At 38.8% G+C, this 14,433-nt stretch overlaps 1 protein-coding gene and 1 non-coding gene across 2 annotated transcripts in view; both read right to left on the bottom strand.

Annotated features, from left to right (window-relative positions):
• The window catches only part of Laptm4b (lysosomal protein transmembrane 4 beta), a 65,324-nt gene that overhangs the window by 29,510 nt on the left and 21,381 nt on the right, over window positions 1-14,433 (bottom strand). Inside the window, exon 2 of the mRNA XM_015486323.2 lies at window positions 12,094-12,205. Within this exon, the coding sequence (XP_015341809.1) occupies window positions 12,094-12,205 (112 nt within the window). The remainder of the gene's footprint in view (window positions 1-12,093; window positions 12,206-14,433) is intronic.
• On the bottom strand, window positions 10,747-10,853 carry LOC125616597. The gene has a single exon (XR_007347335.1). It is a non-coding gene; the product is annotated as a U6 spliceosomal RNA (small nuclear RNA).

The following is a 14,433-nucleotide window of genomic DNA, read 5'->3' as shown; positions in this document are numbered from 1 at the left end:
TTAAGTAACAATTTTATGCGAAACAAACCACTATTTTTTTGAGTGAACTATAGCTAATAGAGGAAAATAAAGTGACAACGATATTCTCCCTAAATCATAAATGATGGCAGATATGAGATTAAAAGAACAAGAAATAGAGATAAGTTACAGATATCAGCAAAAATTGGGGCCAGGCGTAGAGCCACACACCAGCGACTCGGGAGGCTGAGGTAGGAGGATTGGGAGTTCAAATCCAGCCTTAGCAACTCTGCAAGGCATTTAGCAACTAAGTGAGACCCTGTCTCTAAATAAAATACAAAAAAGGGCTAGGAATGTGGCCTAGACAGTGGTTAAGCGCCCCTAGATTCAATCCCTAGTACCCACCCCCAAAAAAATAAAATAAAATAGAAAATTAAGTCTTTTGGTCCACTAAACTCTCTAGATAATAGGTGTTCTTTTATAGTCATATAGATGTCTAAATCTGATTTCGTAAACTTGAGTGCCTCATGACTCAAAATTTAAATTTCCCATAGCTTCCTAGTTCACTTAGAAATCTCAATTTCTTTTCATGGCCTTGATTCTATAATGTACCTACCTCTCCCATCTTACCTCATCTTTCTCGCTCACTATAACCCAGCCACACCACTTGGTTCATTAAACACAACAAGATTGCATTACCATTTGCAGTTCCCACCGACAAAAAACAGCTCAGTTATATTTCCACATCCTTTTAATCATTCAGGTCTCAGCTCCAATGGCAACACCCCAGAGTTTCCCTGAGTTCTACAGTTAGGATAACCCTCCCAGTCACTATCACATTACTGTGATAGTAATGTGGTATCATCCTTATTGCAAGATCACTATTATCTTATTTCTATTTGATACCAGTATACTATCTGCTTCCCCCTGAAGTAACCTTCCTACTGAAAAGGATCTTGTCACCATTATAACCCCACCATTCAGGCAAGCAATGCCCACTGTAGTAGCCTTTAGCCACATGTGGGAATTGAGCACGTGAAAAGAGGTTAATCTGACTGAGATGTGTTACAAGATTAACATACACTCCAGATTTCAAGGACATGGTACAAGGAAAAAGAATATAAAATATTTCACTAGTAATTTTTACACTGATTACATGCTAAAATAATATGTTGGATACACTGAGTTAAAAATAAAACAATTAAACTTAATCTCACTTGTTTATCTTTCTTAAGGTGGCTAGTAGAAAATTTATTTTTATGTATCATACTACATTCCTATTGAACAGTGCTAATCTAGAATGATACCTACATCGTAGTAGGTACTAAATGAACATTTATTCACAGGGTCCCTATCTTTAGGAAATTCTGATTAGAAGCATGGTAAAACTAGTTTTCTAAAGACAATATATGGGGTCATTATTTGGCTGAGAGCACAAAACCCTGCTTGACAGTTTTTTTTTTTTTTTTTAATATTTATTTATTTATTTTTAGTTCTCGGCGGACACAACATCTTTGTTGGTATGTGGTGCTGAGTATCGAACCCGGGCCGCACGCATGCCAGGCGAGCGCGCTACCGCTTGAGCCACATCCCCAGCCCCTGCTTGACAGTTTTGAAGACATTTTCACAAATGTTTTAATCTTCTTGACTGAGGTAGATGTTATTGTTCCTACTGAACAGATTATAGAACTAGGGCTCAGAGGTTATATAACTTACTGAGATAGTTATTTGCATCAAAAGGATAAGCTATGACTAATTCTGTTACAATTTCAAATCCCCGGTTCTTTCTACCATATCATACCACACCATGTTGCTTCTACTTAAGCTTTGAACACTGACCAACAACTAACCTGGGCTGCCACTTCCTCTAGGTTTTTCTCCAATGGACAGCATTCTAGTTTTAGAAGCATCCTCTGTATCCTCAACTTCAGTTGAGATATTTTAAGCAGGGGGTTTACAAAGTACCTTCTAGGACAGAAATATAGGTATGGCAACAAAGACCTTAAAACAGTTAAGGTTCTAGCTGGCACCGGGGCACACAACTTCCAGTTAATTTGGAAGGCCAAAGCAGGAGGAGCCCAAGTTCTAGGACAACCTGGGCAACTCAGCAAGACCCTGTCTAAAATACACAATTAAAAAGGGTTGGGGGGAAGGTGCTGGGGAGGCTGGGGTTGTGGCTGAGTGGTAGAGCACTTGACTTGCACATGTGAGGCACTGGGTTCGATCCTCAGCACCACAAAAAATAAACAAACAAAATAAAGTTACAACTAAAAAATATTTTTAAAGGGCTGGGGGGGATGAGTTTTGGAATGCAGCTCAGTGGTAAAATGCCCCTGAGTTCAATCGCCAATACAAAAAAAAAAAAAAAGGGGAAGAGTTGATTCTCAAAAAGAAGGAAAAATGAAGGTGATGAAAACAGGACAAATCTGAATGCATTTAACATGCAAAAATCTTCTTTCAAACAATATAAAACCCAGAGAAATNTTTTTTGGTGACAGGGTCTCCCTAAGTTGCTGAGACTGACCTCAAACTTGCTATCCTCCTGCCTCAGACTCTCAAGTAGCTGAGATACAGGATTATACCACAACATTCAGCAATAAGATGATGTTTACCATAAAAATGTTATTAACATGAAGAAATTCTCAAAATTCTATCTATAAATGATTTTACCAACCACACTGCATAGACTCAATACATCCCAAGTGTGTACAATAAATAACTTAGGTAGACCCAAAGTATAATAAAAAAACACAGAGCAGATAAAACAGGCTAATACACATTCTATCTCTAAGCAATCTACAACGTCTGCTCACCACTCTGAAATAATGTGCAGTATACATAGTAAATAGGACAGTTACTCTGAGGAATTAAAATCCATTCCCTGTAATGATGTAAAGGCAAATAAGAAAATGATCCTAATAATATAGAGGTCTTTGGGGCTGGAGACACAGCTCAGTTGGTAGAGTGCTTGCCTGGCATGTACAAAGCCCTGGGTCCAACCCCTAGTGCCACACACACACACACACAAAATAATAATAATAATAATAATAATAATAATAATAATAATAATAATAATATAGAGGTCTTTGCAATTGATAACAGTTCTGGCCAGTGACAGGACTGTCCTTTACTTATTACAGTACAGTAGCCTATCCAGCCCACCATCAGAGCGTGCAGACATCACATTGTTCCTGCCTTAATAATGCAATTCTAATTGAAAAAGAAACCTGGGAAAGCTATCTAAAACATGGGTCACAAAAGGCATAATTAGAAAATGTTTCCTAATGCTCAAATTATCCTTGAAAAAAGGTAATTCTACTTTCTATAAATGTCTTGGATTTGTTTACTTCTCATAAAACTCAGCTAGCTTGCAAACTAGCTAGTTTATGCTCACAGATTTTGTCTAATAAACCATTCTTCCACATAGATCTTTTCTAATTTCTGCCACATTTCTGGCACTTCAGTACATGAAAACAAATAGTATTTAGGGTATACTGTCACCACGAAGTATAAAGAAGAACTACTTTCAGCTGAATTCATAATAGTATGTAGCTACTCTGAACAAAATACAAAGCCCTTGAACCCCACAGGGGCAATCGGAACACCCTAGTTTAAGTCCATGCCACCGGGGCCTACATTCTGAGGTTGAAAGCTTAGAGAAGAATAACAAGAAGACACTAACTTGATTGCTCTGAAACAGAAGGAAGCATCTACTATGCTTCCTTTGCTTATGTGGTGGACTTTTTACTTTATACCACATAGGATTTTTTTGTAATGTGCTTACTTCTAGTTTTATGCTTAAACCCAAAATTTACTTCATATATGCTCAATAGGTATAAGCTAGGATTAAACACTGTGAAGCTACAAAAACTAACAGGACACAGTCTATTCTCAAGGAGCTTAGGATGGATAGGAAAAGGAATTCAGAAGACAAATGAAGGGAGGGGAGCTTAGAGAGATCATATCATTTTTCAGTCAAGAGGAAGTATATTGCAGCAGAACACACAGTACTTGGTCAGGGTCCTTTTGTCCCTCATATTTTTTTTCAACTGAGATATAATTCACATACCATAAAATTCACTTTTTTTTTATTTGTAGATGGACAAATATATTTTATTTTGTTTATTTTTATGTGGTGCTTAGAATCAAACTCAGGGCCCGGCATGTGCTAGGCAAGGCTCTACCGCTGAGCCACAACCTCAGCCCAAATTCACTCTTTTAACATGTACAATGGCTTTTCCTCCCTCCCCAGCATCCGGCACCTGTATCTATGCTGCCCACTCTCTATGTTGCAGGAATCAGACAAGTGGCAAAGGACACTCGCAGAGTGAGAGAACTTAAACTTTATTTTACACCAGCAGGCCCAGAGATCAGGCTCCAAATCCTGGGTCCCCATCTCCAGTTTCTCACACCACTAGGCTATCTGGTGCCATAAAATTTCTAGTCTACAGGAGCAGGGGTTTCTAGAGGGAAGCATGTTTACAGAAGCAGAGTTTGATGATAAGGAGAAGAACTGGCTCCTCTCACAAGGACTTCAATAAATCTCTAGCCTTGGGCCTCCACAGGGGCGTTCACACTTCAAAAGGGAATAGTTAGATTCCTAGGGGTAGTTACCTACAATCCAAAATGTGGAGGGTGCGGGGAGTATTAATCAGGCTTCCTGAAGGGCTGACTAGAAGAACTCTCCCTTTCGCAGGCACGATTTCTCATGACAAGAGTTCTGATAGTTTATTTTACATCCAGGCCTGGGTTTGTCATCCACTACCACCTACTTTCTGTCTCTGTGGATCTGCCTACTCTGCAAATCAAAGAAATGAATCACACAGTATGTGGTCTTATTATGGTCAGGCTTCAGTCACTGAGCATCTTGTTTTTAATATTCACACATGGGGACTAGGGTTGCGGCTCAGTGGTAGAGCACTTGCCTAGCATGTGTGAGGCCCTGGGTTTGATCCTCAGCACCACATATGAATAAACAAATAAAGTTAAAAATCCATTGGCAATTAAAAAGTATTAAAAAGAAAAAAAAATTCACACATGGTCTAAAAAATAATATTAAAAAAATAATAAAGAGCTGGGGTTGTAGCTTAGTTCAGTGGTAGAGCACTTGCCTAGCATGGCATAAGACAAAGATTTAAAACAAGCTGGGCTGGGGTTGTGACTCAGTGGTAGAGTGCTTGTCTAGCACACGTGAGACACTAGGTTCAATCCCCAGCACCACATTAAAAAAAAAAAAAAAACTAAATAAAGGTATTGTATCCATCTACAACTAATACATATATATATATATATATATATATATATATATATAAAATAAGATATAAAAAATTCAATGTTTATTAAATAATGTATTTAAATGTTTACTTCAGAGAATTTCAATTCACCATTCCCTAAAATAAGGAGATTAATTCCTGCCAACCAATCTTATGTTGAGAAATTAAATTCACTTGATTCTCCTAAGATTGCTTATATAACAATAGAAAATCCAATAAACATTTACATTGTTTTGTGATTATGTTCACTGGAGAACCAAGCTGTGTGCCTGGACCTCAAGAAAATAAATTCAATAAAAAATATGCATGATCTAGCCAGAAGCAGGTCTGCATTCCTATAATCTCAGCTACTTGGGAGGCTGAGGCAGGAGTGTTAGGGGACAGACAAATGAGGATGGGAAAATGAGGTTAAAAATATAATTCTACAAAATGGCCCACTGTGCTGACCCCTACCTGCTTTATTCACCCCCACATGCTTTCTTTCAAAAAGCAATTTACCTGTAGCCCTACCTGGCTTAAGTGGACAGGATATGTCACATTCTACCAAACTACCTGTTATCTGCAAGGAAATGCAAGCAGGAAATAACCTTGATAAGAGGAAGTGAGAGACATTTGGTCTTTTCACAGACCAGATTCTGAAAGATATGAACAACACCTCCTAACCACAAAACCTGTAAAAATGATTGAGAATCCAATTAGAACTGCTCAGCATGGGCAAAGGGAACCTAGAACTGTCAAAGCAATTGATACTTGAAAGTCTGCTATCCCCACTGTCAGAAGTCAAGAGGTGAACCTAGGCAGGACCCCAACAAAACTGAAGTGCAGGGGCTGGGGTGGTGGCTCAGTGGTAGAGCATGGGTGAGGCACTGGGTTGGTTCCTTAGCACCATATAAAAATAAATAAATAAAAATAAAGGCATTATGTCCACCTACAACTAAAAAAAAAATTAAAGAAAAAACTGAACGGCTGGGGTTGTGGCTCAATGGGAGAGTGCTTGTTTAGCATGTGTGAGGCACTGAGTTCAATTCTTAGCACCACGTATAAATAAATGAATAAAATAAAGGTCCACCAATGTCTAAAAAAAAAATTTTTAAATGAAAAAATCACTGGAGTGCAGTAGAGACACATGGTCCCTCTCCTATCTGAGAACACCCACTCTCTCCCTTGAGTGTCTCTGTTCCCTTATACTGTCCCTTCAATAAATTCATTTTTGTTACTCTGGGCAACATGTCTGAAATCTTTCTGACTTGATTGCAAGAATTAGGATTTGAAGAGGGGGGTCTTTGTGCTTCCTCAGTTTCCCAGAAGGTCCCAGCTTTGCAACAGGAGCATCTCAAGTTTGAGGCCAGCCTGGGCAACTTAAGGAGACCTGTCTCAAAATGAAATTCAGAAAACAGGGTTCAGGATGTAGCTCAATGGTGGAGCACCTAGCATGTGGAAGCACTTGGGTTCAATCCCTAGTACTTTTCATCTAGGCCTCCATTATTTGGTACAAGAATCCCACAGGGTCAGTGTAGAGAAAATCCTCATCTTTGGTACCAGATCACCCTCAATTTCTGATCAACTCCTAACCTCAACCTCCTAATCCTACAGGGTCAGTTTAGAGAAAATTCTCATCTTTGTACCTGATCATCACCCTCAATATCTGATCAAACTCCTACCCTCAAGCCTCCCTATCACTGGCCTGCTCAATCAGTCTAGTAACATCCACCTCCCCAGCCCTAGCCCTGATGTTTCCTCTTAGTAATTTTCCATCCACTGACCACCACCCTCCTCCTTGGCTATAGAAATCTCCACCTGTACTTGCTGGAATGGGAATTGAGCTGGATCTCTCTCTCTCACTGCGCAAAATCTCACTGCGAGAGTCCCTCTTAAATAAGTCTTCTGCACCACCTTTAACAAGAGCCTAAATGATCTTTAACACACAGTAAAACTGAAAAATCAAGTCCTGGGAGAATGCATACACTATGTAAATACTCTGCAAAGTTCAAGCTCCTGAGAGTTAAACAATAGATCAATTCTATTGTTTAACTGTGGTCATCTATAAAGATGCAAACACATGTGGTCATCTATAAAGAAGAGCAAAAAAAAATGAATGATAGGCAGTTCTGGGGCATAGGAGATGGTTCAATCAAGAAGGGGCAGACAAGACTCTGAAAGTTAAGGTAAAATTCAGTTTCTTAAACTGCCAGGTATACAAGTACTTGTAGTAGATGATTTGGCATTTTTTATAAATATTTAATAATATTGTTTTGTACCTGATCAATATTTAATAAGACAATTTTAGAAAAAAAAAAAAAAAAAAACAAGAACTCCAAAACTGTTGTCAATGAAAAAAACTGGAAGGGGAATCTAGAAAGGGAAAAAATAGACCTCACATTAAATCTAGGCTACATTACAAATGATGTCCCAATTTCAGAAGTTTTAATACATAAACAACAGGCTGGGGTTGTGGCTCAGAGGTAGAGCGCTCGCCTACCATGCATGAGGCACCGGGTTCAATCCTCAGCACCACATAAAAATAAAATAAAGATATTGTGTCCACCTATAACTAAAAAATAAATATTAAAAAAAAACATAAAACAATAAAATATATCATTTTAAAAAGCAGATGAGGTCTGGGGTTGTGGCTCAGTGGTAGAGCGCTCATCTAGCCATGCGAGGTCCTGGGTTCGATCCTCAGCACCACATAAAAATAAATAAATGTCCAACTACAACTAAAAAAAAAATATTAAAAAAAAACAAAAAAAAAAAACAGCAGGTCATGGGAAGCACACATTTCCTGTTTCAGACCAAGTGAATAAATTGATACAGTGAATAAGTTTGACTGGAAAGACACATATGCTGTAAAAGCAATCAGGCATTAATTTGCACAATCTGCTGTCTGGCATTGTGAGTATAGCACAGACCCTTGTTGTTACAGTTGACTGTCACATCATTAAAATCTCGCAAATAAAATCCTGAGTCAACTTCTCAGAAAGTAAGTTCTGAGAGTATAATACAATTTGCCACACATTCACACCTTCTCAGCTTTATTCTTCAGTCTTCTAAGTCAGCAGATCAAATTATTTTTCTTTTGACCTTTTATTCCGAAGTCATTTCAGTCATATACAAAAGTTGCAAACAGCAGAGATCTCACATATACCCTTCTCCCTGCTTCCTCTAATGTTATATTTTTTTCTAGCCCTAGTATAATGATTGAACCAAGAAGTCAGCATTGGTACAATGTTATTAAACTATAGATTAATTACAGATTTTATGTGCATTTTACCCATTAGTGCACTGTTTCCCCGTGATTCCTTATTCTGTTCTAAGAAGAATCTAATCTCAAGCCCCATACTGTACTGAGTTAGTTCATTAGTCTCCAACCTGTCAGTTTCTTACCATTCCTCACATTGATAAATAAAAAAAAATTTATAAATAAAAAAATTATTTATAGATTAACACATATTACTACTACTATTTCTGTAAAGAAATGTAAATTATTTTTAAATTAACACGTATTACTACTACTACTATTTCTGTAAAAGAAATGTTAAAGGGCTAGATTTATTGTTGAATTTTATTTTTTTCAAAAGAAAAAAAAGGACTAGATTTAAAAATGAGAATTTCCTTTATTTTTTTCTTTATCCCAGTGAGTTAGCCTTATGTACCCCGTTTTGATATAAATAGCAATTAGGCTTCCTTCTAGCAGATCATTTTAGGAAAAGAGCACATGGGAAATTGAAATAAATTCCTGTTCTTTCTGGAAAAAGTCTTCAAATAGCTACCTTCATTAAAAAACAGAACAACATAAAATTGCTATATTAACTTGTATAATTTTTCTAGCACAGATTAGAACAATTGATTGTACCAGTCTCAAGGACTACTTAATTCTATCCACCTGAATTAAATATTTAAAGGCTTGTCCATTACGGTGACCTTTGACCTACTGGACTTAGGTACCTACCTGGACATCAGGTAACTCCATTTTGGTTCTAGGACTCAGAACAGAAACTTATAAACTGTCAAGAAAAAGAAACTTAAGATAACCTGTTTCCCCCCACCATCAAGGTCCCTGCATACAAAAATCTGTTGTTACCCAGCCATCTGTACCCAAAGTCAATTCTAGCCTGCTGTACCCAAGGTCAGCTTGCTCTTGTTTCTTGTTAAAAAAGATATGAAACCTCTATTCAAGTGACTCTGCCTGCTACGCCTGGCAGAAGGGCGCCTGGCAGACATTCTCTGTCAATAACATTTACTTGAACTTAGAGCTGTGTCTCTTGTGGATATTTGTGCCAGCTACCCTAATACCTACAAGCTTATTAAAGGAGATAAAAACATATGGAAAGGAAATGTAAAAGGGAAGAGGTTTCAAAAATAGATTCACTCAAGTGAACATCTACTCTTCCATACCTTCTTAACTTTGTGATTTAAATGATAGTCTCAAAAGTAATTACCAACTATTCATTTAATCTTTTCAGATATATGAAACACAAGAGAAACCTCAAATGCACTGGAATTAATATCCAGGACATTACAAAACAAATACTATTTTAAAGTTTTAAGCACCAGCAAGCCTTTGAAGGCAGCTAAATTAAGCTTAGCCTGTCACATACTCATTCCCCAGCTTATGCTCTGGCAGTCAGACAAGACATGCAGTGTTATCATTTGATCCACATAGAACCACAATGGTTATCACTCAAAACTTATTTATCTAACCTCAATGACCTTAGAAGGAGAATCCTCCTCCTGAACACAGCAAAGAGAATTTACTTTTAAATACCAATCAAACATTTCATATGTAGTTTTACATAGTCTTTAAACTCAAAGAGAAGGAAAGCAAAGAGATATTATTTTGATATTAATGGAACTTATTAGCCTTTCTGGAAGAATTTATAAGATTAACAACAGTTATTCAGAATAAAGGGAATAAATATTACAGCAGAAATCATGTCTGTCTGACAAGGTCCCAAGCTCCAGGATAACATAATGCCCCTGATTCTTTTTATTTTATTATTTTAGTGGGTGGGGGGGTTGCTGGGGATTGAGCTCAAGGGCACTTCACCACTGAGCCACATCCCCAGCACTATTTTATATTTTATTTAGAGACAGAATCTCACTGAGTTGCTCAGCAACTTGCTTTTGCTGAGGCTGGCTTTGAGCTTGGTGATCCTCCTGTTTCAGCCTCCCAAACTACTGGGAGTATAGGCTTATGCAGCTCCACCACGGCTCTCCCCACCCCCATTCTTAATCCTTGCTATGAAAAAATGTGTTTCCTGGTTTTCATTTATTTGCTACCTATTGCTCTTTCTCCTCCTCCTGATCTCACAGTTGGGGTCCTTTCAGGGCTATCCTGGGACTCCTTCCTCTTTCTCTTTCCTCTCTCCTTAATATTGACGTCCTCTTTGAACTATCCACTTTGGGACAACTAACATGTTTCAATCCCAACAAATCTAAATAATAACAGACAGCAAAATGTATGGAGTACTTAACTATGGGCCAAACCCCATTCTGAGCACTTTGTTTCCTTTTCTTTTAATAAGGAAACTTCACTAATATGCATTCCCTCTTTGCTCAGGAGCCATGCTAATCTTGGCTACATGAGTCCAATATTGGCCTATGTGCTGCTGAAGCAAGCACTTTTCATGTAGTAACTCACTTAATCTTCACTCACAACCCCATTAAGTAAGTAGAAACTTCTATTAGTTCCTTCAAAGGGGGAAACTAAGGCACACAAAGAGAAGTGATAAACTCAAGGTTAGCAAACTTAACACAGGATTCAAACTGGCTTCTAGCTACAAAATCTATATGCCTAACAAGGATGCTTGGTTGAGTCACTCAAGTCTAGTTTTCTCCCACAAGTTATGTTCCCATCTCCTGACCCCTGACTTCCTCACCTCTAAAGACTAACAATCATCTTGTCAAGCTGGAGAGTAAGTCATCTTTGATTTTTCCCTTTCTCTTATTGCCCAGACCACCAACTTCTGTCTCTCCATCTCCAGTGCCACCTAGACTGTAAAAAATGGCCCCAAAACCAAAATCCCAGGCTCTGTTTGCAGTCAGTCTCTAAATGCACTCTCAGGGAGAAAAAAAAAAAAAAGACTTCAAGATACACATCATTTTATGCATTTACCTAAAAGCACTGAATAGCTTTTTCTCATTCTGAGAATAAAACCCACAATCCTATCTTTCAAATGTTCCCATTCTCTTCTTAAATTGTATCTTTGTACCTTGGGCCATACTCTCTCCTCCTTAATTTGCCTTCCAGCCACTTCTTCCAACTCACATGAATTTTTCAAAGCCAAATGATGTAAACACTTTTGCCCTATCTTCTGTCTAGCATTCTGCACAGCTTTGCCTCTCAGCTTGGATGCAGCATGACTACCGTGTTCAATGCTCAGGCTGCAGATGCCTGGGAGCTGGTGCCTCCTCCCCATTTTCCCCATACCCACAGCCCATTTGCTGGAAAGAGGCCTCAAATTCAACAAATAAAGGGCAACAGAGTTTCTAGAATGGAACACCATCACTTCCTGGAAGAGAGGTAAATACAGAAATGCACAATGAGATACCCATACTTCATTTAATCTTCCTTCCTGCCATTGATTCCTTCTCCTAAAATCGGTCAAAAGGCCACATAAAAAGTCTGTAACAAAATAATAACTTTAAAAAAAATGGATAAAGTAATTCAGAGCAGAGATAAAACATGGGCAGCACAAAAATTATTCCACTGACTTCATTTTTAACAAAGAAAAGAGAGCTCAAGTATCAGCTCAAGGGGGCCTGTGAATCAATATTTGTAACCTAATAGGAAGGACATGCAGCTGGCTTCCCTGCCCTTGTAAATCCCAAAATAACTACAATTGTTATCTGATGTACTTACTGGCGTCATCCATGAACTCAAAGTCCCCTCCTAGTTCAGAACTTGAAAAATGGTACTGATCTGGATCAGCCAGGGCGCTGAGTAAAATCAACAGTACCACCGCATTGATGATCTGAAATAAGAAAAAATAATAATAATAATAATAAAACCTAGAGTAACCATATGGAGTTTAATTTCACAGTGGCTTTACTCTCAACACTAGGCTTTGCTGTTGAGAGAGCTGACATGGGTCCCCAAGACAGGAGCACCTTTCAGTGTGGACACAGACAAGGGCAACAAGGTTGATGCCCAGATGACAGGTGGGCTTACCTGGCTCGCCCCACCCTACCCCTGGGCCCAGTACCAAACAGACAACAGCGGCTGAAAAACACAAAAACTCTGCAGTCAGCCAAGCGCGCTCTCATGAGCTAAGGGAGAGCAACCCAAGCTTTTTCAGGTGACTGTTTTTCACAGGATCAAACCATGGGAGCTGTGAGACCTTCCAGGAAACTGTCAGAGAACAAATGGAAAGCTACTGTCTAGGGCAGGCCCACATCTCCATCTTCTGGATTCTGCAGAGTATACTGCCCTCAGCTTGTCCAAGTAGAAATTCTCTTCAATCCTTAACCTCTCCCTGCTCTGCTCCTCCTTTTCTCTGTTCTCTACAGTATCACCATTAATAAGTGAAAATGGACAATACTCAGGCACCATGCTAAGCACCGTATGCGGATTCTCACTCTTAAGCCCTACAATAACTGAATGAGGTAGGTGCTAAACCAGGCACACTTGTAATCCCAAGTATTCAAAAGGCTGAGGCAGGAGGATGCCAAGTTTGAGGCCAGCCTAGGCAATTTGGTGAGACCCTGTCTGAAATAAAATTAAAAGGGCTGGGGATGTAGCTCAGTGGTAGAGTACTTGCCTGGCACAGAATTCAATCCCCAATATGGCCAAAAAAAACAAGAACAAAATAGGTGCTAAGCGATTCCTATTTTGTAGGAATACAGAAAACTGAAGCTGAGGTAAAGAACACTGCCCAAACCAAGAACGTGTAGCTAACAAATTGCAGAGACAGGATTTGACTCCAGGAATTTCAATTCCAAAACTGAACTTCTTAGAAAGTCTCCCATTCATGCCTTGCAAGCTGATGTATCTTTGAGCTCACCATCTTCATCCCCCATGTCCAAACAACTGCAAACTCCTGCCCGCTCGACCTCTGTATTTCTATTTCCTTTATTTTTCCTAACTGTCCTTGCTAAGAAAGACTCAAGTGTACCAACTTCTATGGGGCTCTGGGAGAAGTATTCTAGAATTTAAGCAAGGAACTGACTGAAACTTTTACCCTTCATTTTCCAGGGGCACTCAACTACTGAGCCATGTTCCCAGACCTATTTTGTATTTTTTATTTAGAGACAGGGGCTCGCTATTGCTGAGGCTGGATTTGAACTCATGATCCTCCTGCCTCAGCCTCCAGAGCCACTAGATTACAGGCATGCTCTGTGGTACCCAGCTGATTGTTCTTTGAAAAAAAAATTTAGTAATAAAAATAGCAACTCCCCAGAGTACACATTATGTATAATTACTTTAAAAAGACACAAAACAAGCATGTGGTTAAACTTTTTTTAAAATGTACAACAGTCACCCAGTCACCCTTCCCACAGTAGTTATTAAAATTACCACATTTTGTTTCTCTCCAAAGACAGACAACAAACACCTCTTAGCACAGTCTGAACAGAGTATGATTAGCAAATTACTTGAAGAAAACTTCAGGCTGGATACGGTGACATGTAACTGAGATCCAGCAACTTGGGAAGTTGAGGCAGGAGGACTGCCAAGTTCAAAGCCAGCCTCGGCAACTTAGTGAGACTGTCTCAAAAGAAAAAAAGAGCTATGGAAGTGGCTCAGTGGTAGAAATCACTGGGTTCAATCCCTGGTTTTTAAGAAAACTGTTCGAAACACGCACAGGCCAAGTCCTAGAGCGGACATCACTGTGGTATGCAAAGATGTTACTTGATAAACTGTAAGGTTTTTTTGGCATTTCATTCCCTCTATTATCTTTGAAAAAGAGGTGAAAGATAATGGAAAGTAATATCCAATGAAATTTCATAGGAATGTGCTTTGGAAAACACAAATGTGGGATTCATGGATGAAACTGCAAAGGAGGGGTAGAGGAGGGAAGGTAAGAAAAAAAGACAAGAGCTGGACGGGAGGCTGAAGCAGGAGGACAGAGTTCAAAGCCAGCCTCCACAACTTAGCAAGGCCCTAAGCAACTCAGCAAAACCCTGTCTCTAAATAAAATATCAAAAAGCAGAGGGTGGACTCACTGAGTTCAATACCAAGTACAAAAAAAAAAAAAAAAAAAAA

The sequence above is a fragment of the Marmota marmota genome, unplaced genomic scaffold, assembly GCF_001458135.2.
Source record: "Marmota marmota marmota unplaced genomic scaffold, marMar, whole genome shotgun sequence".
NCBI classification, from domain to species: Eukaryota; Metazoa; Chordata; class Mammalia; order Rodentia; family Sciuridae; genus Marmota; species Marmota marmota.
Note: the sequence above shows the minus strand (reverse complement) of the source record. Positions and strands in the feature narration are given on the sequence as shown.